General features: G+C 33.8%; 1 protein-coding gene across 1 annotated transcript in view; it reads right to left on the bottom strand.

Moving 5' to 3' along the window:
• LOC145248170 (tRNA (32-2'-O)-methyltransferase regulator THADA-like) overlaps positions 1-27,837 on the bottom strand; it is a 165,857-nt gene that overhangs the window by 8,281 nt on the left and 129,739 nt on the right. Inside the window, exons 32-37 of the mRNA XM_080110009.1 lie at positions 24,795-24,901; positions 17,414-17,900; positions 13,945-14,016; positions 10,226-10,266; positions 6,504-6,567; positions 4,345-4,501 (exon numbers count right to left, since the gene is read on the bottom strand). Of these exons, the coding sequence (XP_079966135.1) occupies positions 4,345-4,501; positions 6,504-6,567; positions 10,226-10,266; positions 13,945-14,016; positions 17,414-17,900; positions 24,795-24,901 (928 nt within the window). The remainder of the gene's footprint in view (positions 1-4,344; positions 4,502-6,503; positions 6,568-10,225; positions 10,267-13,944; positions 14,017-17,413; positions 17,901-24,794; positions 24,902-27,837) is intronic.

Genomic DNA, 27,837 nt, shown 5'->3' with positions numbered 1-27,837 from the left:
CAGAGTGTTGATGATGTAAAGAGAGAAGCTTGGTTTTAGATGCATTAAAAGTAACCAGCCACTCCTTTCCCCATTGTACAACGTGATCAAGATCAGAGGAGAGAGAATCGGAGAGAACTTGATTGTTTACTGTCTTAGATGTGCTACCATAAATGGTAGTGTCATCAGCATAAATGTCTACAAATGATGTAAGGATGTGATTTGGAAGATCATTAATGTAGATCAGGAAAAGAGTTGGGCCCAGGATGGGCCCCTGAGGGACACCAGCATTAATACTGTGAGCTTCTGATTTTTGCCCCTCAACTACTACTCTTATGAACCTATCAGAAAGAAATGATTTAATAATTGAGAAGACATTTCCAGCTATACCATAGCTAGAGATCTTATCAAAGGCCTTAGATATGTCAAGAGCAATTGCCCTAGAAAGATTGCCTCCGTCAAGAGATTTGCTAATCCTATGAGATATAACTGTAAGCACATCTACTGTAGATCTAGCAGAACGGAAACCATATTGAGTGTCACTAAGAAGGTTATTTTTGTTGAGATGGTTGATTACTTCTGTATTTAACACAGATTCAAGCAACTTACTCATGACGCACAGGAGACTTATTGGCCTGTACTGAGAGGGGGATGAGCGATCACCTGAATTCTTAAATACAGGGCATACTGATGAGATTTTCCAGGATGATGGGAAGCTATTCTCCTTAAGACAACGTTTAAACAATTTTGTAAGTATGGGCGCTAGTTCTGGTTGAAGTTTTTTGAGTGCTATGATTGGAATACCGTCAGGGCTTGTTGCTTTACTGGAATCAAGGTTTTTGATTAGCTTGGCAACATCACATACAGATATATGTATATCACATAGTGTGTTTTTTGATACAGGAGAAAATATTGGGGGTTGGCGGCCTTGGTCGCAAAGGGTAGAATTAACTGCAAAGTTCTTGGCAAAGAGTTTGGCTTTGTCTGATGCTGATGAGATTACCTCAGGTTCATTGATGACAGTTGAGATAGAGTACACGCTTCTGTTCAGGTTTCTGTTTGCTATTTGCCAAAACTGGTGGGAACCAAGCCGCTGCTCAGCTACTTTGACTTGACGGACTGAGCATACAACTCTCTTGCGTTCTTTATTACTTTCTTACAATGGTTGCTGGCAGTCCTGAAAGCGGCTTTAGTTTCCATACATCTATTACGTTGGAAGCAGTGGAAAAAGTGATTTCTGTGCGCAATGGCAGCAGCACATTCTGGAGAGAACCATGGCTGGCTGTTAGGTTTTTGCTGGAACTTTTTCAAGGATATGAAACGGTCTATACCTAAAATTAACCATTCCATCAGGTCTGATACTATAGAGGACACATCCTTTTTAAACATGGAAATGGAATGCAGAGGTAGATCCGATATAAATGTACGGAAGCTATCCGAGTCAGCCTTAGTGTATCGATATACTGGGTTCGTGAACAATCTGAGTGAGGTCATAAGCACTGGAGAAATCATGACAGAACCTCCCCTCATCATTGGTCTTGTTTGAGTGGGTCAACCATTCCACATTGTGAACATTGAAGTCTCCACATATGTGAATGTTAGCTGAAGGATAAGCAGATAGGACTTGGTCAATTTTCTCAGATATGCTTTTAAAGATAGTAACTCCGCTGTTATGGGGACAATAGAGAATAAATATAAATGCAGTAGTGTGAGCAATGCAACCCGGAAGCACATATAGGGTAAGTTAGGATCTTCTCTGGAGATGTTCCTACCACATGGAAAGCCATCTTTAATATAGGCACATATTCCATGCCCATAGTGATCTTAGGGGTCAGATTTAGACGTTAGAGTATCCTTTAATTGCGAACTCTTCTAGGGAAATAGCTTGTCCAATGCCAGTTTCACTTAAAAATAAAAGGTCTGGTTCAGTCTCCTGTAATTGGGTTTCAACCTCTGGAATGTTAGAACATAGACCCCTGATGTTGGAGAATGAGACATGGTAGTGGGGGTCTATGTTGGAAGTTGGAGAACCGGGTTTAATCGTGTATTTTTTCTTGAAGTTTGTCATGATGGAATTTTGGAATTTGTGGACTAGGTTGTCAGATTTGCTTAGAGAAGGACAGAGAGGGGAAACAAAGAGAGAAAAAGAAACAGATTTTTTTTTTTTTTTTTGTAGAACAAAAGGTAAAGCCGTAACAATTACCCACTAATATGGCATCGAGAGGCCCCACCAGAAGCTACTGCATGGTCCAGAATCCATTCACCAAATAGCAATACAGCAGCCCCAGTACTTTGCACCTGCTGATAGAACAGCCTCCTTAGTGGTTAATCCAAGGTTCAGGTCCCTGACTATCAGGCGGATAACGTCAGCCCAGATAAAACGTTTACCTCCAGCACCTTTACTAGTGACATGGCTACAAGGATAGACATAGAAACAGAAAATTTCCACTATCTCTGCCAACTGTTCGTGCAAAATACTGCCAACCTAGAAAACAGCTTTTTCTTCTCCCTTTGTCAGAAAAATCATTCATTAAAAAATGAGGACTGAGGGACAAACAAGGAAAAGCGAGAGTAACAGGAGCTGCCAATAATGCATCTGCAATGCGTTTTCTACTCTCCATTAAAAAAAAAAAAAAAAAAAATGATTAAGTATTATACTTAAAAGTCCAACGGACGTGTTTAAGGGAAAGTATGGTGATAGATTCCCCTCTCATGAACTAAAAATGAATACAATTACCTAATCTATTTTTGCAATCAACTTGGTAGATAAATAAACATTTATGGACGAGAAAAACGCTAGCATTTAATAAAACAGAAATGTATAAATTAAATACTGAAATAAAATGTAGTTATTAATATTTGAATCTAAAAATAAAAAGTAGGATTAATATAGAAGTCACTTATCTCGAAAAAACACTTCCGTCTCCAAAATGCAAACTGTTGTTATTATTTGCAGTAGTTATATTTTAATTTTTGCACCTTGGTTAGCAGGAGTTGTATTTTAATATTTGAACTTCTTGCAATGCTTTATATGTAATGTAGTAATGAGCAAAACAACGTCTTAAGTTTCAGAGTGAAAACGTCTGATTTTGTTCATTTATATCTTCTTCAGGTTACAGAGAGAATGTTTATCTCGTTCCAAGGGAGATAACTCCGTTTGGTTAAATAGAATACTATTACATACGAGTATTTATTGAGTTTTGCAAAAAAAAAAAAAAAAAAAAAAAAAAACAGGAGAGTTCTAACTATAACAAAAGGGAGACAAATATTTTCTGAAAATTGAAAATCTTTGGCTAATTTAGCAAAACTTAATTTTAGCTAATTGTCTTCAAAAACTGTTCTCATTAATTAATTTTCTACCTTAACGTTTTTCGTAATTTTTGGATATTTTCATTACTGTGACATGACAATTCAGTAGATACCATGGGTTTTACTTTAAATTCAATTTTTTGAATTTCGCTACAATAACGAAGAAAAATCTATGTTCCTATTTACTTGCCTCTCCATGAGGGCACAGTTAGACACAAGGCCAGTTTTTAATGTCGGGAAAATCTAGCTCTTCTAAAAAGAAACACTCTGAATTGTAACGAAAATAACGATTGCCTCAGTTTAGAAGGATTTCTCTTTCACTGACCGAGGACAGAAAAAAAAGGCGTGTAATATCTGTTTATCATCATTATTATTGGCAGCTGTAACAGGAGAAGTATAATTTGGATTCCATGTGATCCACTTGACGTCCCGAAAATGGATCATACAAATTTGGAGAATACCTTAAAAACATGTTTTTCCCTTCAATATTTCCAATTTTAAACACTACCTTCTATATACTATGCAGATGTATACCCCAGTATTAAACGTAACATTAAATTCCTTTAAAAAAAAAAAAAAAAAATGGAAATCAGTTACGAAAAAATTAACAAACAGAAAAAAATCTGACAACTCCCAGGTATCAATTTTTCAATTTGGACCCCTTAGAAGACCCCTTTTTTCTGGATGAAAACCTATTAAAAAGTTTTCCACATATCTGAATAACCTATATACCAAATTTCAAGTTTGTAGATAAAAAAAATTGTTGAGTATATAGGTTGAGAAGTGTCCTCACACGTGCATATTCTCACTTTTATAGATTTAACAGCTGATGGGAATGCTGATGGGGATACCCAGGCAATTTTTGATAGACCAGCTATCCCTTCCTTTAGCGGCGCTGGACATTCCCACTTTCCAACCTTCTGTCACATCTTGCTGAGGTTGGCAGCAAATCAATATCTACATGCATGATGACACGGCAACTCAAGAAAAAACAAAACAAAAAAGACATACAAATACAAAAAAAAAAGAAAGATAAAAATGGAAAATGTGACTGACCAAGTATATTTTTGGGATCTTTCAGTAAGATGGTGGCATTGTCCTGCAGTAAGAGGGCACAGGCCAGTTGAGTCTCAGATGTTTTCTCTGTGGCACTGAATTCTTGCAACAAAGAACAGCAGTTGGAAAACAATTCAAAGTTGCTTTCACGGAATTCCTTCAAAAAAGAAACACGAAATATGCACTTATCAAAGAGTCTAAGGATTAATTACAAAATCATTTGCATTAATACAGGGTGACCCCCCCCCCCCACCCCAAAAGTGTCCCAACTAATTAGGCCCCGTTTCTTAGTGTTTTGTCCGAATTAAATGAAACTTTGGTCATAACTAATTTATTATTTTCAAAATATCACATCAAAACACTAGGGTCTTTGGCCTTTTTTTCTCTGTTCTACAGCATATGATCTAGATGGCCTCCATTTAGCTTTTGTTTTTTTTGGGTCACCCTGTATTAGCAAGAACATAAGTCAGTCATTAAACTGCATATGTCAATCTGAAAACTCAAGGATGAGGCAAAATCTTATCTGTATCTTACTTCTTTATATTGTGTGAAGTATTCCCAAACTTATGCTATGAAAATGTTGATAACTCTAGAACTATTTATCAGATCCATACATCAAATTTAGAAAAATAAAAGTTGAAATTTTGTCAAAATTTTAATAATTTAACTTTTCAAGATCAAAATCATAGGAAACTTTATTTTGACTCATTCTAGCTGAAATAATTTTGACTCATTCTAGCTGAAATAATTTTGGCTTATTTTAGCTGAAATAATTTTGACTCATTCTAGCTGAAATAATTTTGGCTTATTTAGTTAAATAAAAATAATTTTGACTCATTCTTGCTGAAATAATTTTGGCTTATTTAGCTAAAATAAAAATAATTTTGACTCATTCTAGCTGAAATAATTTTGGCTCATTCTAGCTGAAATAATTTTGACATTCTAGCTGAAATAATTTTAACATTCTAGCTGAAATAATTTTGACATTCTAGCTGAAATAATTTTGGCTTATTTAGCTAAAATAAAAATAATTTTGACTCATTCTAGCTGAAATAATTTTGATTCATTCTAGCTGAAATAATTTTGATTCATTCTAGCTGAAATAATTTTGGCTTATTTAGCTAAAATAAAAATAATTTTGACTCATTCTAGCTGAAATAATTTTGACTCATTCTAGCTGAAATAATTTTGACTCATTCTAGCTGAAATAATTTTGACTCATTCTAGCTGAAATAATTTTGGCTCATTCTAGCTGAAATAATTTTGGCTCATTCTAGCTGAAATAATTTTGGCTCATTCTAGCTGAAATAATTTTGGCTCATTCTAGCTGAAATAATTTTGGCTTATTTAGCTAAAATAAAAATAATTTTATAAATCTTTATTCATGACAAAAAATCAGATCCAAGTTTTATACAACTTTTGTTTTGTGCCTTGTTTTAACAAGGCACTCTAACACTGAAGTATAAAAAGCTACAGTGATAGAGGCCAAATTTATGAGGAGGCAACGAGGTGCTTGTTCAATTTCTGCCTGTTGGTAGTCGGAGAAACAGGGAGCAGACAGGGAATTCAAAAGGCAAGCGTTTCAAGAAAAGATGCTATTAGAGTAGAACATCTTTTGGCATCTAGGCACCTCTACAGTGAAAGGATAAGATTTTGCTGCTAGTCTGGTTGGCCAAGCATGTTCATACTGAGGGGGTATAGGTTTAGTAAGTTCGTTGCAGCACAGTTGTTGAAGTACTTGTAAAATAGGCATAGAGTTGCAACAGTGTAATGATGTGACAGGGGTTGGAACTTGGTAGACAGTGTGGGACCTTTTTTTCGAATCCTGTCCAATTAAAACACAAAACAATAATAAAATAATGATGAGTACTCAATGTCTCCGTTCAGTCTCAAAAGACAACGGATACCCCCCTGTAGGGGCAGCTGCGCGTGTAATTGTAAGGCAATGGGTACGCAATCCCTAACCTTACCTCTCCTGAATCGGCACTGTTTGGGTCCAGTGGCTAGGAGAAGTCCAGGATGACTGGAAACAATGCCGAGATAAGCGGAGAGCAGATATAGCACCTGGAAGTCCCAAATGGTCACTCATTTAGTACTGACCACTGACCAAGTACTAATGAGTACAATATAAAAAATAAAAGCGGTTTATTTTGTCTCACCTGATGATAAACTAAAGGTATAAGGACACTGCAAAATCTGATTGCCGACTCTTGAACTTCCTCCCTGCAAAAAAAAAAAAAAAAAAAAAAAATCATCCTCAAAATATATATTGTGGGTTTTAGAATCATTTATTAAGAACAGAACTGTCCACCACATGTCAGTATGCAAAACACATGCTAAGTCGAATATAATGAAGAGAGTTATCTTTATCAGTTTCTAACTTTCTTTTTAAACTGATTGTTGTATATAGTCCGGTGCGATAAAAATTGTGTATAGGTGAGAAAAACGGTTTTATGTTGTTTTTTTTTAATAATATTAAACTAGCGGGACCTGTGGAAATTCCACACGGGACTCATTCATATGTAATATATTGATGTTGACATTCTGTAGATGTTCAGTGTAAATCTGATATTAATTGTACCTTTTTTGTTAAAACTGCAAAAATATTTATCCAAGCTAGCATGAATGCCTGGCAAAGCCGGTTGTAAATATGCTTACTCATAAATATGATATTTTAATTCTTGCAGATTTCATATATATATTATTATGGAGTTAATGTTCTATCGATTTTTATATATTATAAAGTTGCGATTTCAAAAATAAAAAAAATATATCCATATGATTGGGTGCATTAGTTTGAATCGAAACAGAAATAAAAACTTATGAAAAAAAAAAAAGTATATTATATATATATATATATATAATTTGAGTTACTTCAGCCATAATCGAAACCGAAACTTATGAATAAACTTTATCAAGAATTCTTCATAACAAGAAATAGAAGAACATAATTAAATGACCCGGATGTAAGCGTGACACACAAAAGAACACACACGCTATCGTATTAATATATAGACGAGAAATCATTTCAGTTAAAATCCATTTAGTATTATGCACGCAATCAGAAGAAAAACACATTTGAAATAAATATGCGACAAGAATTATAATTTTCACAAAGTAAAATCTTACTGGATCCATCATATTTTTTAGTGTCACTCGAGATGAACGTATTAAAACGTCTTTTTTTTCCTGTTATGTTATAATAAGAGCTAGGACAACAGCATATTCTTTTTATTGGTTTGACTCTCGAGTGTGTATCCGTTGATATCTTATATGATATTATATAGAGTAATGTGGTTCTCAGTTGATTAACTGTGTCGGATATATACTCGAGTCAAAACCATGAAAAGAATATGCTGCTGTGATAGCCCTAGTTATAACATTGATTTTAACTTTTAAAGGTTTTTAGTATAATGATCTTTAAATGTGTGTGTATATATATATATATATATATATATATATATAGAATTTTTTTTTTTAAAGCCAAAGACAATGCAGAGAAAGACCGGAATTATGAAAGTAAAGAAAGAAAAACAAACAAATGTAGACGGGTATGCTTGAGTAGAGGAGTGTCTAGCCTTTATTCGTCTATCTTTCCTCACCTCAATGTATAATTATTTATAACCAAGTTGCTGGTATGTCCGGTGTATGTAAAGTCCGTGGGTGGTATGGAACTTTGATTAATTTCGAGAGAAAGGGACCTCTCTTTTTCAAAAGACAAAAGTGAATTCAAGATGACGGAAAAGAATGTGACAGGACTGCAGAAACAGGGCAGGGTCAGTTGGGGGTAATTTTATTTTACTTATTTATTTTTTTTATTATTTCTGTTGTAAGCTTTGGTTATATATATATATATATATATATATATTATTTTTCCTTTATTTTATACAATATTATATAATTTATTATTATTACTGTTATTGCTATTGTTATCGTTATTATTATTATTATGATTGTTATTGTTGTTATTATTATGCGGACAAGGGGCTTCATTCTTTACAATAATAGTATCGCAGTGAAGATTCATGTGACCTGTTGTGTGAGGGGGGGGGAAGAAGATAACAGTTTAAGACCTTATTTTATCTCTTTTTAATGTATTATATATATATATATATATATATATATATATATATGTGTGTTTTTTACTAGTTTGTATTAAATATTAATTATATATATATTCCCCCCCCCCTGTTTTTCCGATGCAGTTGTTGACGCTTTTATTTTGTGTTCTTTTGTTTATAGTTGTTTTTTTTTACGTTTTTGTTTGGTTTATCTTTTATGTATCTGTATTCGTGTGTTAAGGAGGTGATTCGGGCTTATTCTTTTGAGCATTTATGTTATTTATTTGTTTTATTTTGTAGCTATAATACTCTGTCTTTGTTTACGTATATAGGCACTTATTTATATATTTTTTATTATTGTAATATGCAGTACCGGGTAAATTATGGTGTAAGGGAGATAATTCTGTTTGACTTTATTACTTGTATCTTTTCTTTCCTTTTTTTTATATATATATTTGAATTTTTGTAAAAGCTGGTTGTCAATTTTATACCATTTTCTATTTTAGATATGAAACCGACAATCACTGAGAATTTGACTACATTTTTCATCCAATTAATCTACAATTATTTTTAATATAAAGCATAATTTCCTAAAAATTAATGATTATATATAAATACTAGCAGGGACACCCGACATTGTCCAGGATTGATCGCCGAACATTTCACACTCCCATATTTTTTTATTTCATCAAAATCTGTGTAATTGCCTATTTTTCAATCAAATCGATGGATTGCCTGCTCTAGTTGGGGACCCATCGCAGTACATCAGGAGGAAACTTCACATGCCACCTCACAATGACTTAATCCACAATACATTGTAATCTATATTGCACTGTAGAGAACCTACTTTTGGTTTTATAAAAGTATTTTTCATATATAATGGGTTGAATTAAAGTTTAAAATGCAAAAGTCAAGTATCATGCTCAATTGTGCTCTGGTCTTACTGCTTGTGCTGTGATAATGGTTTGAATTTAAGTTTAAAATGAAAAAGTCAAGTATTATGGTGCAGTTGTGCTTTAAAGAAAAACATTCATTTTGAATGCGCCTCTGTCATATCAAAGAACTTACTAATGATTTTATATGTCGGACTTTTTGGTTTGTGTTGTGATAAAATTTCTCAAATGCATTTGTGATGTTAGGCTGTATGAGGTGGTAACTTTGGTTAAAATTGCCTGTTCCTTCTTTCATCAGATTATTTCGATTATCGATACTTATTGAAGACACTTCGATACAAAATCGAAGGACACTGCCAGGAACATAAAGTACCTTTATGTGAAATTTCATAAAGATCGGTGCAACTGTTTTCAAATTAACTTACACACACACAAAGCTTTTTTATATAATATATATAGGTTTATAGTAAGGGGAGTAAGATTCAGAATTTAAATTTAGGGAAATATTCAAGAAATTTGAAGTTTCCTTATTTGGGTTAACTACAATGGACAGGCCATAGTTTTTGAAAAATTCATAGTTTCTTGATGGTATTGACCTGGCAGGTGTGACAAATAATGCATCGTCCCTGCAAAGTCCTCCCTGTAAAAGATTGAACTCTATATTAAGCTCCTCCAATAGGATTACTGACTTGGAAATAAAATTAATTCTATTGGAAAGAAAGTCCTTAATACATTTTGACAAGAAATACTGAACAAGAAAGGATACTCCCATTTCAATATAATAATGGACTCCCCCAGGTTATGTATATGGTAATTAAGCTACACAGAATATTCCATGTTTCATTCTCGTGAGAATTCGTCAGGCTTATGCATAAGCCTGATAAATTCTCAAATAAAATTTAAAAAAAAAAAAAAAACCTGCCTCACCTGGTATTTTCTTTCAACAAATTCAGAATTTGTTTCATCAACTGAAAAATAAAACAAATGGCAAAAAAAAAAAAAAAAATTAAAGATAAACGTAATTGGTAAAATTAATTTAAAGTAAGATTTTTTAAATAAAAAAAAAGAAAGAAAAAAAGTATGATTGAAATCATGAGCTAAGAAAATGTTCAAACGAGAGGCATTTCAAAAGTAATGCCTCCTATTTTTTTATTCTGCTCGTATGGATCAGAGGGATTTCAAATTGCATTCTTATGCTTAACTTAAGCATTCATGATCTGAAAGTTTCATCTCTGTTGCAAATATTGACCGTGTGATACTTAAAGAAAGCAGCTCTTGCCATGGACGTGTGTCAGAAGCAGAGACGCGTCATTGAATTTCTGGCAAAAATGCATTGAAAATTGTATCGACTATATATGAAATAGTTGTATCACTCCCGTCTTCGTACCTCTTCAACTTTTTGAGTTAAAAAAAAAAAAAATAGGAGGCTTTACTTTTGGAACAATCTTTGTATGACAAGGTGTGCTTTGGACAACCATGCACGAGCATAGTGGCAAAAAATGCATTGAGAATGGTGTTGACTATGTAGAAAAATAAATTCTGGAATGCAAAAGGTCACTTATTTTAATGGTACCACTCCCGTTTTAAAAGCTCTTCAACATTTTGAGTAAAAAAAAAAAAAAAAATAGGAGGCTTTACTTTGGGAACAACCCTCAACATTACTTTTACATGATCCAAAATCATTGAAATTTGCTGAAATACGTTGAATCTGTAGAATTCATTATGATTCCTATCAATGTGTGTGGTTAAGTAAAACCAAAAGTGTGTATGTGGAGAGGGGGACGGCGAGACAAGTACCCTTTCCAACAACTCAAATAGAGAAATCCAGAAAAGACAGTCTTTGACCCAATGGTCATTGGGCTGTAAGTAGATAAAAAATGAAATTTTGTAATTTTCCTCTGTTGCCATGGTCCAAAAAGCATCTTCACGAAACTCTTCCCAGTTCATTTGGCGACAACAGCTGTGTATTCCTGCAATGCAACAATTATAGGATCAAAGTGTAGTATCTATTCTGATACTACACCATCGTTTTGTCCTTGGTCAGTGAAGGAAAGATACTTCTAGATTGAGATAATTTTAATATTTTTTTTCCCAACCTAAAGTGTTCATTTTTGGGAGCTGCATTTTCCCCACATTAAAAAAGGATCTTGTGTCCGACTCATGTAAAGAGGGACACTCCTTCATTGAAACAAAAGAATTCATTATCTTCTTGTTTATTCATTTATACATGGCATAACTATGTTGACATACCCGTTCTTGTTAGACCACTTAAGTTAAGCAATGTTGAGTCTAGTCAGTACCAGATGGGTAGCCATTCGGAAATACCAGGCACTGTATGTAGGAGGACATTGATACCTTCCTGCAAAAGCTTAATGTCATCAACTTCCCTGGCAGTTATATACATGCGACTGGGGACCGCTTGTGAATTTCATACTCCTCCAACTAGGATGAGTGTTGCTTCGGTCAGGGGCGGGGGTGAGGGCAGAGGTGGAGGTGTTATTATTTCTCCATCTAGTAAATTACAAAAGATTTTTGCTATCCATATGGTGGACCAAAGTTCTGCATTGTTGTCCAGGACACTTTAGTGCCATATTGCTCTCTGAATAATTTACTCTTTTATGCTACACTAGCAAGGAGTACCCGGCGTTGCCCGGGTGTTTGGAGGTGTGTGTGGAAACTCCGGGGGTGGGGTTAAAAAAAAAAAAAAAAGTAAGTATGAGGATCGAACCCAAACCGTTGAGGCAAAGTTGTAAATTAAAATGTGAAAAAAAAAAAAAAAAAACCTGCGACGTTAACCATTGCCCCACAGCGAGATGCTAACGGAAACACGTTTGAATTTATTTAATTACTTGGATTTGGCAGGTGCCCGTTTTAAGTAGTTAATGAGATCAAGTTTGACTGCAAGATAGTATTTCATTTACTGCGGAACGCTTTTTTTATTTTTATTTTCCCAAGATGTTATAGGAAAAAGACTAACCCACATGCGGCGAGCGACAAATGTTGAATATTTATCTTCCCGAAATCGAGCAAATTAAATAGACAGGCAAGCTTCGTTGTTAACTGTGAGATTACAATTGAGATTACAATTTATGTGATTTAAAAAGTTGTGAACCGACCGACCGCTTCTCTGAAAAAAGCCTTTTGTAGACATACAGAAAAAGCGAACATACATACATACATACATACATTTTCGCTTTTATATATATAGACTAGCGGGGGTACCCGGCGTTGCCCAGGTGCTTGGAGGTATGTGTGTTGGGGTGGGGTAGATCAAAACAACCTTGTTAAAAAAAAAAACGTTGGCCTGGTGTTTGGAGGTGTACAAGAAAAAAAAGTTTTAGTTGGAAGGTAGGCTCGAATCCAAAATCTTGATGTGAAGGTGGAAACGAAAAGAAAAAAAAACCCAGACACCTAACCGTCTCGGCCATGAGGGGAGAGGAAGTGAAAGTTGTTTTAATTTAACGTTTATAAAGTGAAATTGACAGGTGCGAGAAACTTAAGTCGCGTGAAGGTCAAACATGACGCGATTTAAGTTTGGTGATGCAAGCCAGTTTCTGTTTCCCCCGCTCCAGCATTACGTCTAAGGCCGAGAACACAAATTCGTTTTCACAGTTTTGCTTTTTTTTATACTGAAAAGCGAAACGAAGACGTGGTGATCGAAAAAAATCTCGAAAATAGCATGTAAAAGTTGGGCAAATTAAAGATACACGCGGCCCCCATTCTTAACTCATAGATATTATTTAGAAAGTATATAAAAAGTTTTAAAGGAGTGAGCACACCGAGCCCCCCCCCCCCTCCAAAAGCCTTTTGCGGACATACACACATTTTCGCTTTTATATATATAGATAACAAGGGTCATGTCTGTGTGGAAAAATTTGAACGACACTTTTAAAGGTCAAGAGTTCTCAAAATGGAAAAAGATGAAATCATGTGCCTTACAGCTGGTGACTTTCTATCTCTTTGGCTTGCAAGATTTCAAACAGAAAAGACATGTCTAAGTGCTGTGCCCAATGGGGGGGAGGGGGCAGTATATACAGTATGGCTGGGTATAGTGAAATGAGTTATTCATCTATTTTCTGTCCATTTTTCTCATGCATATACAAACAACCCGCATTTCGTTTTAAATAAACCTTTTTTTTTTTTATAAACCTCAATGTCTGCGGATAAAAAGGAACCTGCATTCATGATGACAATAAGAACAGCAGAAACGGTTCAAGGACAATCTGAAAGTCTCCCACAAACAGTTTTGTCTGTATTCGAACTCATGAGAGAAACTAACCCAAGACAGATGTTCCTGGCATGCCACAACTCACAAAGGGGCCACAATTGCTGAATCTGCAGGCAATGAAGAACGCAAGAAAAACGTGACATTAGAAAAGACAGAGCAATCTACATCTCCGATACAAAATTATCCCACAAGTGTCCAACATGCGGGAAATACTTCAGAGCTCGAATTGGTCTAACAAGCCATCTTAGAACCCACAGAACAATTACATGATCACGGTCATCTTCGCAAGTGATGGACAAACATTATCATCATCAACCATCGGTATGCGAGAATGCAACGCTTGTTAAATTACAAGATATCTCAACTATCAACGTGAGATTAAAAGGCAGATTAAAAAAAAATCAGCTATTAACGTTACCTTGAAAGGATCGCATGTGATTGAGGCAGATAGCATTTCCGCAAAAGTTGGACAACAAAGAACGCTCAACACCTGGGAAAAAAAGATGATAAACAATTAAAACAAAAGGAGGTAAAATTATTTAATAATTTATTTAATTTTTTAATAACAACATTAATTCTTTAGAAATTCTTTTGCTTAATCATAGGTCAGAAGTGACAGATTAATTTGTAGCATTGATCCTGGCTTGGATGAGATATAGATAATGGTTACACCTTTAGATGTACCAAGAGTCGTGCTAATGATTAATCCTTGACTCTATAATAAAGAGCAATGTGTATTTATTTGTATGTTCACAACTTCTGGTCGTTTGAACATTCTGATTGCTTCCTGTTGTGTCTGCATTTGGCATTTATAGGTGTTTAATTTCCTTTAATTATTGTGGTAATTGTTGTCAACCTAGTGGTAATGTATTAGCAAATGGAATCAAATGTGACTTTGTAGTTGGGTTTGAATCCTTTGACTGGCAGTAGTTATCACTTCCTGCACTGATGACTGCAGAAGCATGAAACACTAGTGTTAGTAGGTATAAAAAATAATTATTAATACACATATATATTTATTCTAGGTTAAACATATCCCAAAGTAAAACTCGTTGAAGTTCAACAAGGTTTTTAGTAATACTCAAGAAAAAGAGCAAGATACTATTTTATTCAATTTAGGTAAACAAAATTACTATAAGTCGCTACAATAAATCTACTGTTTCAGTCTAAAAAGATATTGTTGCCTGGCGATGTCTTTTTGAATAATACATATATACATACAGGGTGCCCATAAAGTCTGTGTGCATTACAAAATCTTTTAACTTTATTTGCATTTTTTTTTTTTTTTTTAAATTTTTTCTTTTATCGGAAATGCAAATAAAGGTATAATTTTGTTTAATGCACACAGGCTTTATGGACACCCTATATATATATATATATCTTACACAGTGGTCACCACTTATCAAGGCCCGGAAGCCACTCAGGGATAAGGGTTATTGCAAGTACATTACGTTAGTGTGGAGATTTGATGAAGTGTTTACTTAAGGGGGCGGTTCATTAGGAATTTGTTAACGTTGGACTTGAACACATCCAAGTTGTATATATATATATATATATATATATATTAGTGATGGGCTGATTCCAATATTTTTCCTGATTCCAATACAATTACCAATTTTGCAAATTCCCAATTTCAGCACAATTCCCAATTCCAATTCTTTATAAATCTTTCAATATTTAACTATAAAATGGTTATTTTGTCCCCCATTACCATAAAAGTTTAAAAATAAAAATATATGGTACTATTGCATTGAACCACCAGTTCTTGTCAGATCACCAAAGTTAAGCAATATTGAGTCTGGTTAGTACCAGATGAGTGACCACACCTCTCTGGAGTCGACATTGCTAAATATCAGTGGCAAGTGAAATGTATGTACAAGACAACTGGAAACATGGAAACAAATGCTGAGATAAATGGAGAGCGCATACAGCGCCTAGAATTCCCAAATGGTCACCCATCTGGTACTAACCAGACTCAATGTTGCTTAACTTCGGTGATCTGACAAGAACTGGTGGTTCAATGCAATTATACCATATATTTTTAAACTTTTATGGTAATGGGGGACAAAATAACCATTTAATAGTTAAAATCTTAGTAATTAAGTAACTTGATTGATAGTGTTAGAATATATCTGGTTATTACGGTTTATCTCCAATATCCTTATAGAAGTTTGTGACATATTTCCATTTCCAGCATAAACGGAAACCCCACGATATAACTATACCATCTTTAGACAGAGACCAAGAAGGGATATTTTAGTTTCAGTGCAGCCCAAAAGTGACATTTTTTTTTCATTGCATCTTCGGTGATCGGGAGATCCTATTTATTAAAAAGGAAGATAGAAAGTGATAACATGCTATGAACATTAAATTAGCGTATGTATATACAAATAATTTAATGTTTGTAGTATGTTATTACTTTCTATCCTCCTTTTTAATAAACAGGATCTCCCGATCGCATAATTTTCAATCTGGAAATCGTGACACACGTACATACGTACGTTAAAGGTACTATGGTATTAATATATAGATAGAAATGTATAAAAGCGTGCGATATATTTTATGTTAGTTTGTGTCAGTGCTAAAAAGCATGAATGTCAGAGGAAGCATGTATATATGTGTGTGTGTTTTCTGTCAGTGTAAGTATGTGTGACAGATTATATAAGTTCAATAGGCGTTATATAGGATGTTTTTTTTTTTTAAGAGGTGGCAAACTTTTAATTAAAATAAATCACAAAAATATTTTATCAAACAAATGTGATTTATTTCAAAGATTAATTTTTGGTATTTATAATTTAAATATGATTTCAGGCATCCCTGCAGCTTGCGCATACATAGCATGATCTAGTGGTCAAATTTTCAAAAACTCTACACATTAAACTAGGCTTTATTTCAGTAATAACACGTTGAATGTTGTCTTTCAAATGGTCTATTGTGTCTAGTCTATCAGTGTATACATATCCCCCCTCTATCCCCCTCAAATAATAATCTAATTAGGTTAAATTGCATAAATGTGGTGGCCACTTCACAGATCCATTTCATGAAATTATTCGTTCAAATGTTTCTCTCAATAAACGGATTGTATCATTTGCAAATGCTTGAGTGTCAGTCTTTTCATGATGAATTACCAAACCAAGGTGAACTCAAAATAAATGATAGTTGCCAGATCTGCAATTAAACAAAATAGACTTTGCAATTTAAAGCTTGCTGCCTAAGAAAAAAAAAAAAAAAAACACTCACTCAGTATAGATATATTTGCTTGGCTTTGTTCTAGTCAATATGAGAGTACGTTTATAAATTTGTGTGTGAGCGAGTTCAGCAGGCAGTCGGTGTGAATAGCTGACTAATATTATGTGTGTGACGGCATGTTTGCTTACTGTGTTGTCTTCTATGTACTAGTTTTTATACCTGACAGTTGGATCAAGGAGTGAATTTGCTTTTGAGCGCAAAAAATGATTTTGAGAGGGCAGAAGAAGTTGGAGATGTAAGAGAAAGACAGCGTTAAGAGAGGGGGTATGAGATAGAAAGGGGAGTTGATGTAGAGAGGAAATGCAAGATAGAGAGGCGAGTGAAGTAGAGGGGTGTGCAAGATGGAGAATAATGAGAGACTAATAAATTAACAGAGAAACTTCTGTAGCCTTCCAGCTAGGAGCAAAGGGTAGTATCTGTTCTGATGCTACACTTTGTCTCTTCTGTCCTTGATCAGTGAAAGAGGTTTTTATAAAATGAAGCAATTTTTATTTTTGAACCAATTCAAAAAGTATCCTTTTTAGGGAGCTGGATATTTTCCACATTAAAACCTAACATTGGGTTTAACTCTGCCCTCGTGGGGAAGCAACTAAATAAGGACAGAAGGAGAAAATCAATAGGAAAGTGTTGCAACTTACTTTAGCTAAGCACAATGGATGCCGTTCCTGGTTGGTCAGATAGAGCAAAAGTTCAAGCAGTTCTGCTGACTGACCAATAAGTCCCAAGTGACAATCACATCTATCGTTTTTGTGGGTACTACACACAAGAGAATGACCATGGCTTAGGATAGTTAAAATCCAAGTAAGGACCTCAAGACGAACTTCATACACAGGAGAATTTAAGAGATGCAGCAGGCAATCTGTCTCAGACTGGTGGTCACTTGTCGGCTGATGTTTTGTCTGTTCTAGTCTCCAAAGGTATACCTTGGCAATCGCCATCAGGTAATGCACCTGGCCAAGTTGGTGTGGAGGTGGACTGTTGCATTCTCTGTTGCAGGTGTCAAGTAGAGTTGACAAGATCATTTCACATGGAGATGAAAGGTGTTCTTTAGTTTCCCAATTCTGGGCAGAAATCTGGAGGGCAATTTCCACGGCCACTTGCCTCGTTATCAGACATCCGTTACGCCTGAAGTTTAGATTAAAAAAAAAAAAAAAAAGAGTAATTGCAATTGATAGAGAAAAAGAAAGGATGGCTTCAAAAAGTTAAATTTGGATCAATTGAACATTTTTAATAAATAAAAAAATGGGAACCATTATATATAAATAAACTAGCTGTACCTGGTTAAATAAAAAAAAGAACAAAAAAAACAAAAAGAAAATCTAAAGTGCATGTTTCTTATATATGTAATTTCACAATACTTTTGGACACACTATATTTGGCAATCTCTAACAATTGCGCCCCCAAAACAAAAATGGCGGAAATGGATACAATTGATGCAAATATGGTGTATTGGTTGGTTGTTTTTGTTTTACGGCATATCAACCCTTTTCGGGTTATTTAATGCCGAATCCAAAGATTTTGAAGAAAATTTTTTTTAATAGAATATATTTGTTGTTTTCACGTCGGTTTCTATTTAACCCATAATTGGGACCCTAACAGGTACTACCACTCCGGGTCAGAGTGGATCTGGGAGCAATGGTAACTAAAGGGTGGCTCCACACTCCCCAAAGCCCACAAGCTGGGGCCTCACCACTGGATATAGTTTAAGGTCATATCCAGGACCCCCATTGAGGGACTTTTACCCTCTGCGGGGAGGGGGGGGGTAGTCGGTGTATTCTAATGCCCCACCGACAGGGCCAGGGATATTGTTTTGTATGCAAAGTGCAAAACCATGTAGAGTGTTTAATTTCAAGAAATTGTTTTAGTTTTGACACTACTTGTGTTATGAAACAATAATGAAACAATGAACTTTTTACATTTCTGTAAATAATTTTTAGTTTCAACAATAATAAACTTATTTTTTATATTGCTTTAACTTTTTTTGTTTTAACACTTGTGTCATCATGAAACAATAAAAAAAGAAAGAAAAAAAATTATTTACATCTTTATAAATAAAGTCTTTTTGAAATAGTATATTAAATATATTAGAACAAGAAGTGTTGACACTGGGATAGTTTTTATGAAATGGGGTTTTTCTGTATAGTTTCGTTTCATGCTTGGTGGCTTCCGTTTATATTTGCATCAATTGCATCCATTTCTGCAATTTTTGTTTTGGGGGCGCAATTGTTAGAGATTGCCCAATATCTTTGGCTTTTCTATTTTCTGTGTAGTTATAAAGATTATCTGATTTGCTCACTCTAGAACACGCGACATATAATTGTCCATGTGAGAGGCAATCATTGTGTTTATGCAAACCACACAGTTGTAAAAATTGTCACTTAAGTTTATAAAGTAATGCGAAATAATGTTTTTCTAAAAAAAAAATCTAAAGAAATCGATACATATTTATTAAAGTAACATATGTTATAATTCAAAAAAGCAGATTAAAATCATTCTAAAAAGAAACAAAACATTTAAGATTAAACATCAAACTTACAATATGAATTATTGTCGTCATTTGGTTTAAGGTTCATCTTGCACGTTGGCATGCAAATGGCATCAGAAATTGAAATTAAAACTTACTTATCTCTAGTTTATCCCAAAGTTTAGCTATCCCTCTCCCTCAAGTCCACCCTTATCACTTCCACCTATATTTTCCTTGGCTGACCTCTGTGAACTGTACCTGCTATTTCAACTGTTCCACATCTACTAACCCTAGAACTCTAATTCACTGTTAATGTGACCATACCATCAAAGTCTCCAGTTTTGCACACATCTACCCATACTGTTCAGATTTAATATTCCTTTTGGAGCCCTTGCTACCCTTAAAAAGCAAGACCTAAAAACTAACAAAATGAAGGACATCTTGTAAAACACCTGCTTGTATGATATTCTCTCCTTTTTAAAAGTGACAAGACTTTTTACAAATATAAAAAAAAAAAAAGTTTATCCAACCAATATATATGGGTAACTCTCCAGAGTTGGGAGCCACTGATGCTGTTTCTGATTTTTGACATTTTTTGCATGTTTTATAGCTTTTAACATGATACGTTGATTGGCTATTCAATTCAAAGTGATGTTTAAATAAACTGTATAAATATTGGAGTGACGTGTGTTTGTTTTAGTAACTTTGATGCGTTTTTGTGCGACTTTTTGGTGAAAATGGCGAGCGAAAAAGTTGACATGAGTGCACATGGATTTTTACGAGTCTACTAAAGTTCAAATAAAGGCAGCCAGTCTAAATATATCCACACTGCTGCTTTCGAACTAGTTCAAATTATTAACTAATATAATTTTCACACGCAAATAAAGTTTCTTTTATTATTAGCCTCAAAAAGATTTACTGTCCGACGTAACGCACAGTGTCCAAAAGTACCTACAAACTTTCTCTACCAGTTTGGGTTGAAGTCGGGCAGGAATACAAAATGACCGTTACTGGGTCAAAGTGTATGCATATGTGTACACATTGAGTGCCTTTCTTTTACCGAAAACGATCAATTAAAAACAAATGATGAAATAGCCTTCATGTTTATCTTTCATGTCCACTTTTCAGCGTTACGTAGGACAAAACAATCATAAATAAATCTCGATCAAAAATAAAATTTTCGGAACTATTTTCTTATCGGGCACTGACACAAAGCACCGGAAAGGGGTTTCCCCTGCAGTTTTCTCAGTGTCTACACATTTAAGGCTGAAAATTCGGCGAGAAGTTGTGTTACGTCACCTATGCCATCCAGGGTGAGTTTTTGCTATCAAAACGTTCTTAATATGCATTTGGAAATATATGTGTATAAAATTAGATAAAAATACTGTGATTTGAAATTCGTTTCGAGCGTGGAATGTATGTTTTGCATACAGATAGATGTAAACCTGTTCGACTACCTATGTGAAAGCGTGAAGAAACGTGGGTGGAAAAAAGCTATATTGTAAAAATTTGCTTTGTTTTAGTCAAAGTTTTGTTCAAAGCAAAATTGTAGAATATCAAAGTAATTTTCAAACTGATTTTTGCTGTGAAATTTATAGGAGTTGCTGAAAAAAAAATGGGATTGTTTAAATATTCCTGTCCTATGTAACAAGACACCCGGCGAATCAATCCGGCTCCTGACTGTTGGTGTCTTGTTACACAGGACATAAACTGAAACTGTCTTGTTACATTGGACAAGTAAAAAAAAAATCCTTTAATAAGCTTTCCCCTTCTTAATAACTTAAATGTTGCAAATGCTCCTATCAACATTATTTTGTTTTGTGTTAAAATGTTAACTTAACAATCGACCATTTTAGTTTGTTTTATCAACTTTTTGTGTAAAAAATTGCGGTTCTTCTGCACTTTACGACCCGCAGTATTTTTTTCAATAATATTTTCAAGTAAAATTCAAGTTTTACGATATCTTTTTTATTGAATTGTTAGGTGAAAGTACAGAATAGTTCCAAAACACCCTCCCGTCACCATGTTAAATAATAGGGTTCAAAAATAGCGCGGGTCGTAAACTGCAGGAGCATACAAAAAGTTTAAAATGCCGACTTTTTAAAAAAAAAAAGTAATTGCGTTTTCGAACTTTTTTTTTCGCACACACGTCTTGTATTTCATGTGACATTTTGTTTTGAATAATTGCGCACGTGGCCATAGCAAACTATAACATTTATTTACCAGAAAAACTAGCAAAATAAAAGAAATGTAAAAATTAATTTATGAATAATAAAATAATATAAAAAGATAGGTCAATGTCAAGTTTGTTTCCAACTCCTCAAAAAGTTTAAAATGGCGACTTTTTTCAAAAAAGTAATTGCATTTTCAAACTTTTTTTTTGCACACGTCTTGTATTTGCGTTTTTATTTTGCATTTGCTGTTGTATTTTTTTAAAAATTACATTTTACACACGCATTTTCAACTTTTTTTCTTTCTACAATTTTTCAGGCACCCTTAGATAGTTAACAAAAATAATAGAGTATCCCTATTTGGGGAGCTGGTTTTCCCTCCACATTGAAGGCTGACGTTGTGTTTAACTCAGTCCTCGTGGGGAGAGCAATTTAGGTGAGAGTATTAGGATACAGTTATAATTCTTTAAATTAATGTACAATGTTCTTTACAACTCCTCAAAAAAATTTAAAATGACGGTTTTTATGTTTTCAAAGTAGTTTAATGATATGAAGAAATTACTTTTTTGAAAAAAAAAAATCATTTTAAAGCTTTTTGAGGAGTTGGAAAGAAACTTTGACATTGACCTATTTTTTATATTATTTTATTATAAATTATTAACTTTCACATTTGTTTTATTTTGCTAGTTTTTCACGTGATTTACGGTGTAACAGGTTTTTTTGTCCCTTTTCTGGTCTGCAAAAAAAGACGAACATAAGACCGCCGCGTTAACTGTGTTATTGTTTTTTTTTGCTCTTTTCTTTTTTGTGTTTTTTTCTGTTATCTTACCACACTAAGCGTGTGAGACTTTATCTAAATAATTTTTTAAACTAAATTATTTAAAGGTACAATTAGTTATTTTATAAATGAAATAGGTGGAGTATTTAAACGAAAAAGACGTTATCTCTATTTTTTTAAAATATCAAAGTTTTCCGACATTAAAAATAAAATAACAATATGAAGAAATGGTTATTATAATTTCTTTACATGTCTTCAGTTTAAAAAACAACAACAAAAGACTAACACAATTCTACTTTAAGCACAAGTTATAACAGAAACGTGTAATACATATATATATATATATATATATATATATATGTTGATTTCCAGCTTCTCGTGGGTTCTGCTGATTGTCATGGCTTCAGTATTACGCTGATTTTCATGCCATAGATCTCACAGCATGCATTAAGCTGGTCTGTGTGCTTTTGCAGTTTGACTTGGTTGTCAGTCATCATGGCTTGATCGTCAGCAAACAGAAGCTCGCTGAGTGCCTTCAAGTCTGAATTGGCCTCCTTTGTGATCTGGTCCGTGTATATGATGAAGAGCAGGGGGAGAGGACACAGCCCTGTCTCACTCCATATGTCACAGGGAACGAGTTTTATTCACGGTGTCTTTTTACTGTGTTTGCCTTTCAGCACATTACCTGCAGAAAATGTCTACTCCGGGGTCTGCCATGTTATATCTATCTACACCACTACCGCCATCCAGCCACAGCACCAGATTAGCGACAAAGTATGTGAATGTGTGCCAACCAAATCCAGCATCGGGGAAGCCACAACATAAAAGGACAAATGCAGAGTCATGTAGAGAATACAAACTCAGAATAAAGGAAGATCTTATGAAAAATAAGGAATATAAAGAGAAGGCAAAGCTCTACAGCCAAGAATATAGGCGAGACCAGTCAGCCGAGAAAAGACTGCATTCAAATGAACGTGCAAAAATGCGCATGAGGGAAATGCGGGCAAGACAGAAAGCAAAACAAGGTCTGGCAAAATCGACAAGGAAATCCGAAGAGGAGCAGCGCAAGAAATGGAGAGAGGGCAAATAGCAGCAAAGGGAAAAGCTGAAAGAAAACAGAAAAAGAAGACGAGTCTATCAAGACAAGAAACAAAGCAAGGAAGTCAGCATGCAAGAACTCTCTCGGGTCCCAACCAATATGATGGAAACAATAGGTGATGTCCAACCGGAAGAAAATCTGACAAGCACCACTTTGATGACAGACACCAGCTACTCGCAAGAAAAAGTGACAGAAGCAAGAGTGCAATCTGACGCCGAACTTGAAACCCTGACATTATTGTGACGGAGTCAAATGATTCCCAGTTCCTCACCATGGCACCATTAGATACAGCAGATTATTTCACAGAGAAGGCCGCAGAACTTTCTAAGCTAAAAGTTTCCCAGGAACAAGCATCAGTCACTTCTCAAAGGAACCCTGATGAAATGACAACTCCTGCAAACAGTTCATTCAACAGTTCATCAAAAAGCTCACGAAAAAAGTGCACAAGTATAAAGCAGCAAGCTGTATACTGTACATCATCAGCAAAACGCAAGGCACTATCGAGGGCAAGAGCTGTGATGCCGAACAGCTCACGAAATTATGTTACAATACTGAATGAACTCAAACATAAAGCTTCTCCCAGAAAGAAGAAATTACTGGAGATGCAGGAAGAAGAACACTGCCAAAAAGAAGTGAAGATTAGCAAGAGAGTATTAGGAGAACTTGAGAAATTAAAACGCCGTCATTCAAAAAGTAAATTGGAACTTAAGTGAGTGCTGTTTTCTGTCGCCAGATTCAAATCAACATTAAATCGCTCAGAAAGCTGGTCCCTTAGCTGTTCCAGGAAATCAATGGCAAGATCATCGGATTCCAAGATGAGCATCAAGGCTGCACCAAGAAAGAGAAAGATGGAGACAGAAATCCATGAGTTCTTTAAATCATCATCGATTTGCCACACAAGAAACTTGTGTCACGCAAAACTGGTGTTCCCACGTATGTGTTGAGCAAACCTCTCTCTGATTTACATGTGGACTACAAAGGTCATGATTTGTCCAACATGTTGATTTTTACTGCACCACATGACGTGAATTTCTGATAGAAATTCAAAACTTATATTTTTGATTTATGCAAATGTCATTTAACAAAATTCTTTATTCATGAATAATTATTTTTCTACCTTATCGTTTTTCATAATATTTGGATATTTTACTATTTGATAACTGACAATTACGTAGTTACCATTTGTAATATTTGAAATTCAATATTTTTTCGTCTTTATACTGTAGAAGCAGCAAAAATTCTTCTCAGCATTAAATGACCTGAAGAAAGTTGATATGTTGGTTAAATATCCAACTAAACAAACAAATCATCAGATGTAATCTTGTTTTTAACACTCACATTATTACACATGTATCATATCATTTCTCTCCATGCAATGCATTTCCTCAATCCTCAAGGTTTCACTTCAATACATCATCACACTGCATACACATAACTTTTGCAATCATGCTAGCAACAGCTTCACATTGTGCTCCAATGAATGAAAGCTATAAACTCAATAACTTACAGTGAGAGAATCCAGAGTCGTTTGCTGAATTCTTGCAGAACATTTTTGATCTGATTTTCATGAAGCAAATATGGAAGAGAAGGTAATAACTTGATGAGTTGCTGAATCTGAAAATAAGAATTAGCATAAATTTTGCTCTTTTTATTTTGAATCATCTGAATGAATAAATACAAAAGTTTATTTTTTCATTTATCACACCCATACTGCCTTCAAAACTCACTATGATTCAAAATACTAATACAATAAAGTCTTTTTAAATGCTATATATATATATATATATATATATATATATATATAGTAGACCGCAAAGCTCTAAACACAGCTATTTGTATGCCTAATTTCCATAACTACTTTTTAAAAATAGTATTAAAAATAAATTAATGTTTAGTGTTATTCATTTGTAATTTTATCATCCTATTTTCACTATATATAAGCAACACTTGTGTATATATTAGCAGTAATTAAATTGATGTACAAAAAAAAATATATAAACTATCAAAATCTTGCTTCAAATATGTGTATCCACTTTGAAGAGAAATAATTTAAATGAAAACTAACATATCTTAACTAGCTAGAAAGAAACGTGGTTTTTTCAAGTTTTGCACTTCCATCTTTTCTGCCAGTAAAGATGGTGCTGAGGGGAAATTAGTCCAATTGAAGGTTTATTCTGGCCGGCATTTTTTGGAAACGAAATTTTTTCCAATGGTTTAAGTTAAACGTCATAGTTAATTTTATTTAAAAATAAAAAAAATAAGTTTTTTTTTTAATTTTTACATTACAAACTTTATTAGATATACGAACAAAAAAATATGTTAGTATATTTGAACTTTAAAAAAAAACAAACTATTACATACATAAAAAATATACTTTATAAAACATTTTTCATATAAAATTTGTAAATTTATTAACCAAACATAATAAAATAAAAAAAATATTTATGAAAGTTTTTTTTATTTACATTTCTCATGTATTCCAAACAATAATAAAAATATATTTATGAAATTCTTTTTTTTCCAACCGGCTTTTTTAGAAGTTAAATTTTTTCTATGTTTTAAGTCAAACGTCAATGTTAATCATTACTTAAAATTAAAACATTGATTCCGAATCTCGTTAAAAAAAATCTCATTCCCAAAAAAGCCTGGCGGAATTTTATAAAGTATATTTTTTATGAAGTATGTAACAATATGAAGTTTGTAATGTAAACAAAAAAAAAAACAAAAAAAAACTTGCTTTTTATTAAAAATAAAATTAACATTGATATTTGACTTAAAACATTGAAAAAAAAAATCTCATTTTCAAAAGACCCGATCGGAATAAACCTTCAATTGAACTAATTTCTCCTCAACAGTCATCTTTATAGGCTCACAGAAATGATGGAAGAGCGAAGCTTGAAGAAAACCAGAAAGGTTTACAACTGAGGCAAAAAAGAATTCAAAGTGATTGTTTTTTCTCTTACTTCCTCACCTCTTTTTTGTAAAAGGAATGTCTTAAAGAAAAATGAATTGTGATAGTTGTTGTGACCCAATGGCTCACGAATACGTCTAGTGTATTTATTTAATGTATGACTGAATTATTAGATAATTGAAAATATAAAACCGGAAGAATTTATATCCTACTAGCTATACCGGTCCAGCATTACCAGGGATGCAACTGGACTAGAGTTGAATCCTAAGTCATAAGCCACAAATTGTGCTTTGGATAGATCGGCGAGTCAAATCCTAAGATGTAAGTCACCATTTCATTTATCACACCCATATTACCATCAAAATGACTTATTTAGATGAACAATACAAGTCTTTTAAAATGCTGTATACATAGTAGAGTGCAAACACAGCTATTTATATGCTTAATTTACATAATTATTTTTCAAAACAGTTTATAATAGACTAGCAGGGAGGCCCAATGTTGCCGGGGATCGAATGAGGTTCAACGAATGTTCTACATTATTGAAATCAGTTGATTTTCTGCTCTAGTCGGGAGCCTATCACAGTGCACCGGGAGAAAGCTCACATGTCCGCCCCCTTACCGCAGTGACTTAGTTCACAATACACTGTAGTCTACATTGCAAAACAAAATAAGCAAAGTAATCACCCTGTTTAAATATTATATATATAAAAAAAAGGTAAAACTTAAAAAAAAAACAAAAAAAAAAACAAAAAAAAACTAACGTAAAGCAAATAAACGATGTTAAAATTTCTTAAAATCGGAAAAACAAAAACAAAAAAAGAAAACGTGATGGACCCCCTCCTCCCCAGAAAAATTAACGTTAAAACCTCTTTAAAAAATCTGAAAAAAAGAAAAAAAACAAAAAAAAAAAAAAAAACATAGAACGTGAAAAATGGCTTAAATAACCCTGCTTCAATATTAAAACTTTAAAAATCGAAAAAAAAAAAAAAAAGAAAAAAAAAAGACATCTCACACCACGATTCGAACTTACAACCTTTAGATAATGACGCCACACTCTAACCAAGTGAGCTAAGAGGACGTTGACGAAATTGGGTTGTTTTTTTTAAAATATTTAAACTAAATCATGTTCCGACGTCATTTGCGCATGCGTAGAAGCCATCTTGTCATGAGAGGATGGTTTTTTGCTACCCCTCCCTGTAAAAAAATGGCTAGTTTAGGGTGAAGGAATTAATGTTTTGGGCTAATTTTTCGATATTTGTCGGGCGAAGGTTCGAGCTTGAAAATAATACCTATTCGGCGAAAATCCGTGGCCTGTGTTGAAAGTTTTTGCGAGACATACAAACACACACATTTTCGCTTTTATATATATATAGATAGATATATTAATGTTTTGTAAGTTTATTATCATATAATTTTGTCAACAGTAATTAAATAGATTTAATAAAAAAACAAATACATTAGCAACACCTTTCTTAAAATATTATGTTCATTAATTTTTGCCGGAGGTGAAATAAATGAAAACTATTAGATTTTAAAATGATGATAGATTTATATTAAAGATGTTTAATGTAGGTTATACACTTACAAAGAATATGTAGAACAAGAGTAATAGACGTTGGATGGTGAGTAGTTAATT

Source organism: Euprymna scolopes, chromosome 26 (genome assembly GCF_053919585.1).
Source record: "Euprymna scolopes isolate OS-2025 chromosome 26, ASM5391958v1, whole genome shotgun sequence".
Taxonomy (NCBI): Eukaryota; Metazoa; Mollusca; class Cephalopoda; order Sepiida; family Sepiolidae; genus Euprymna; species Euprymna scolopes.
The sequence above is the reverse complement of the archived record's forward strand: the minus strand, read 5'-3'. Positions and strand labels throughout refer to the sequence as shown.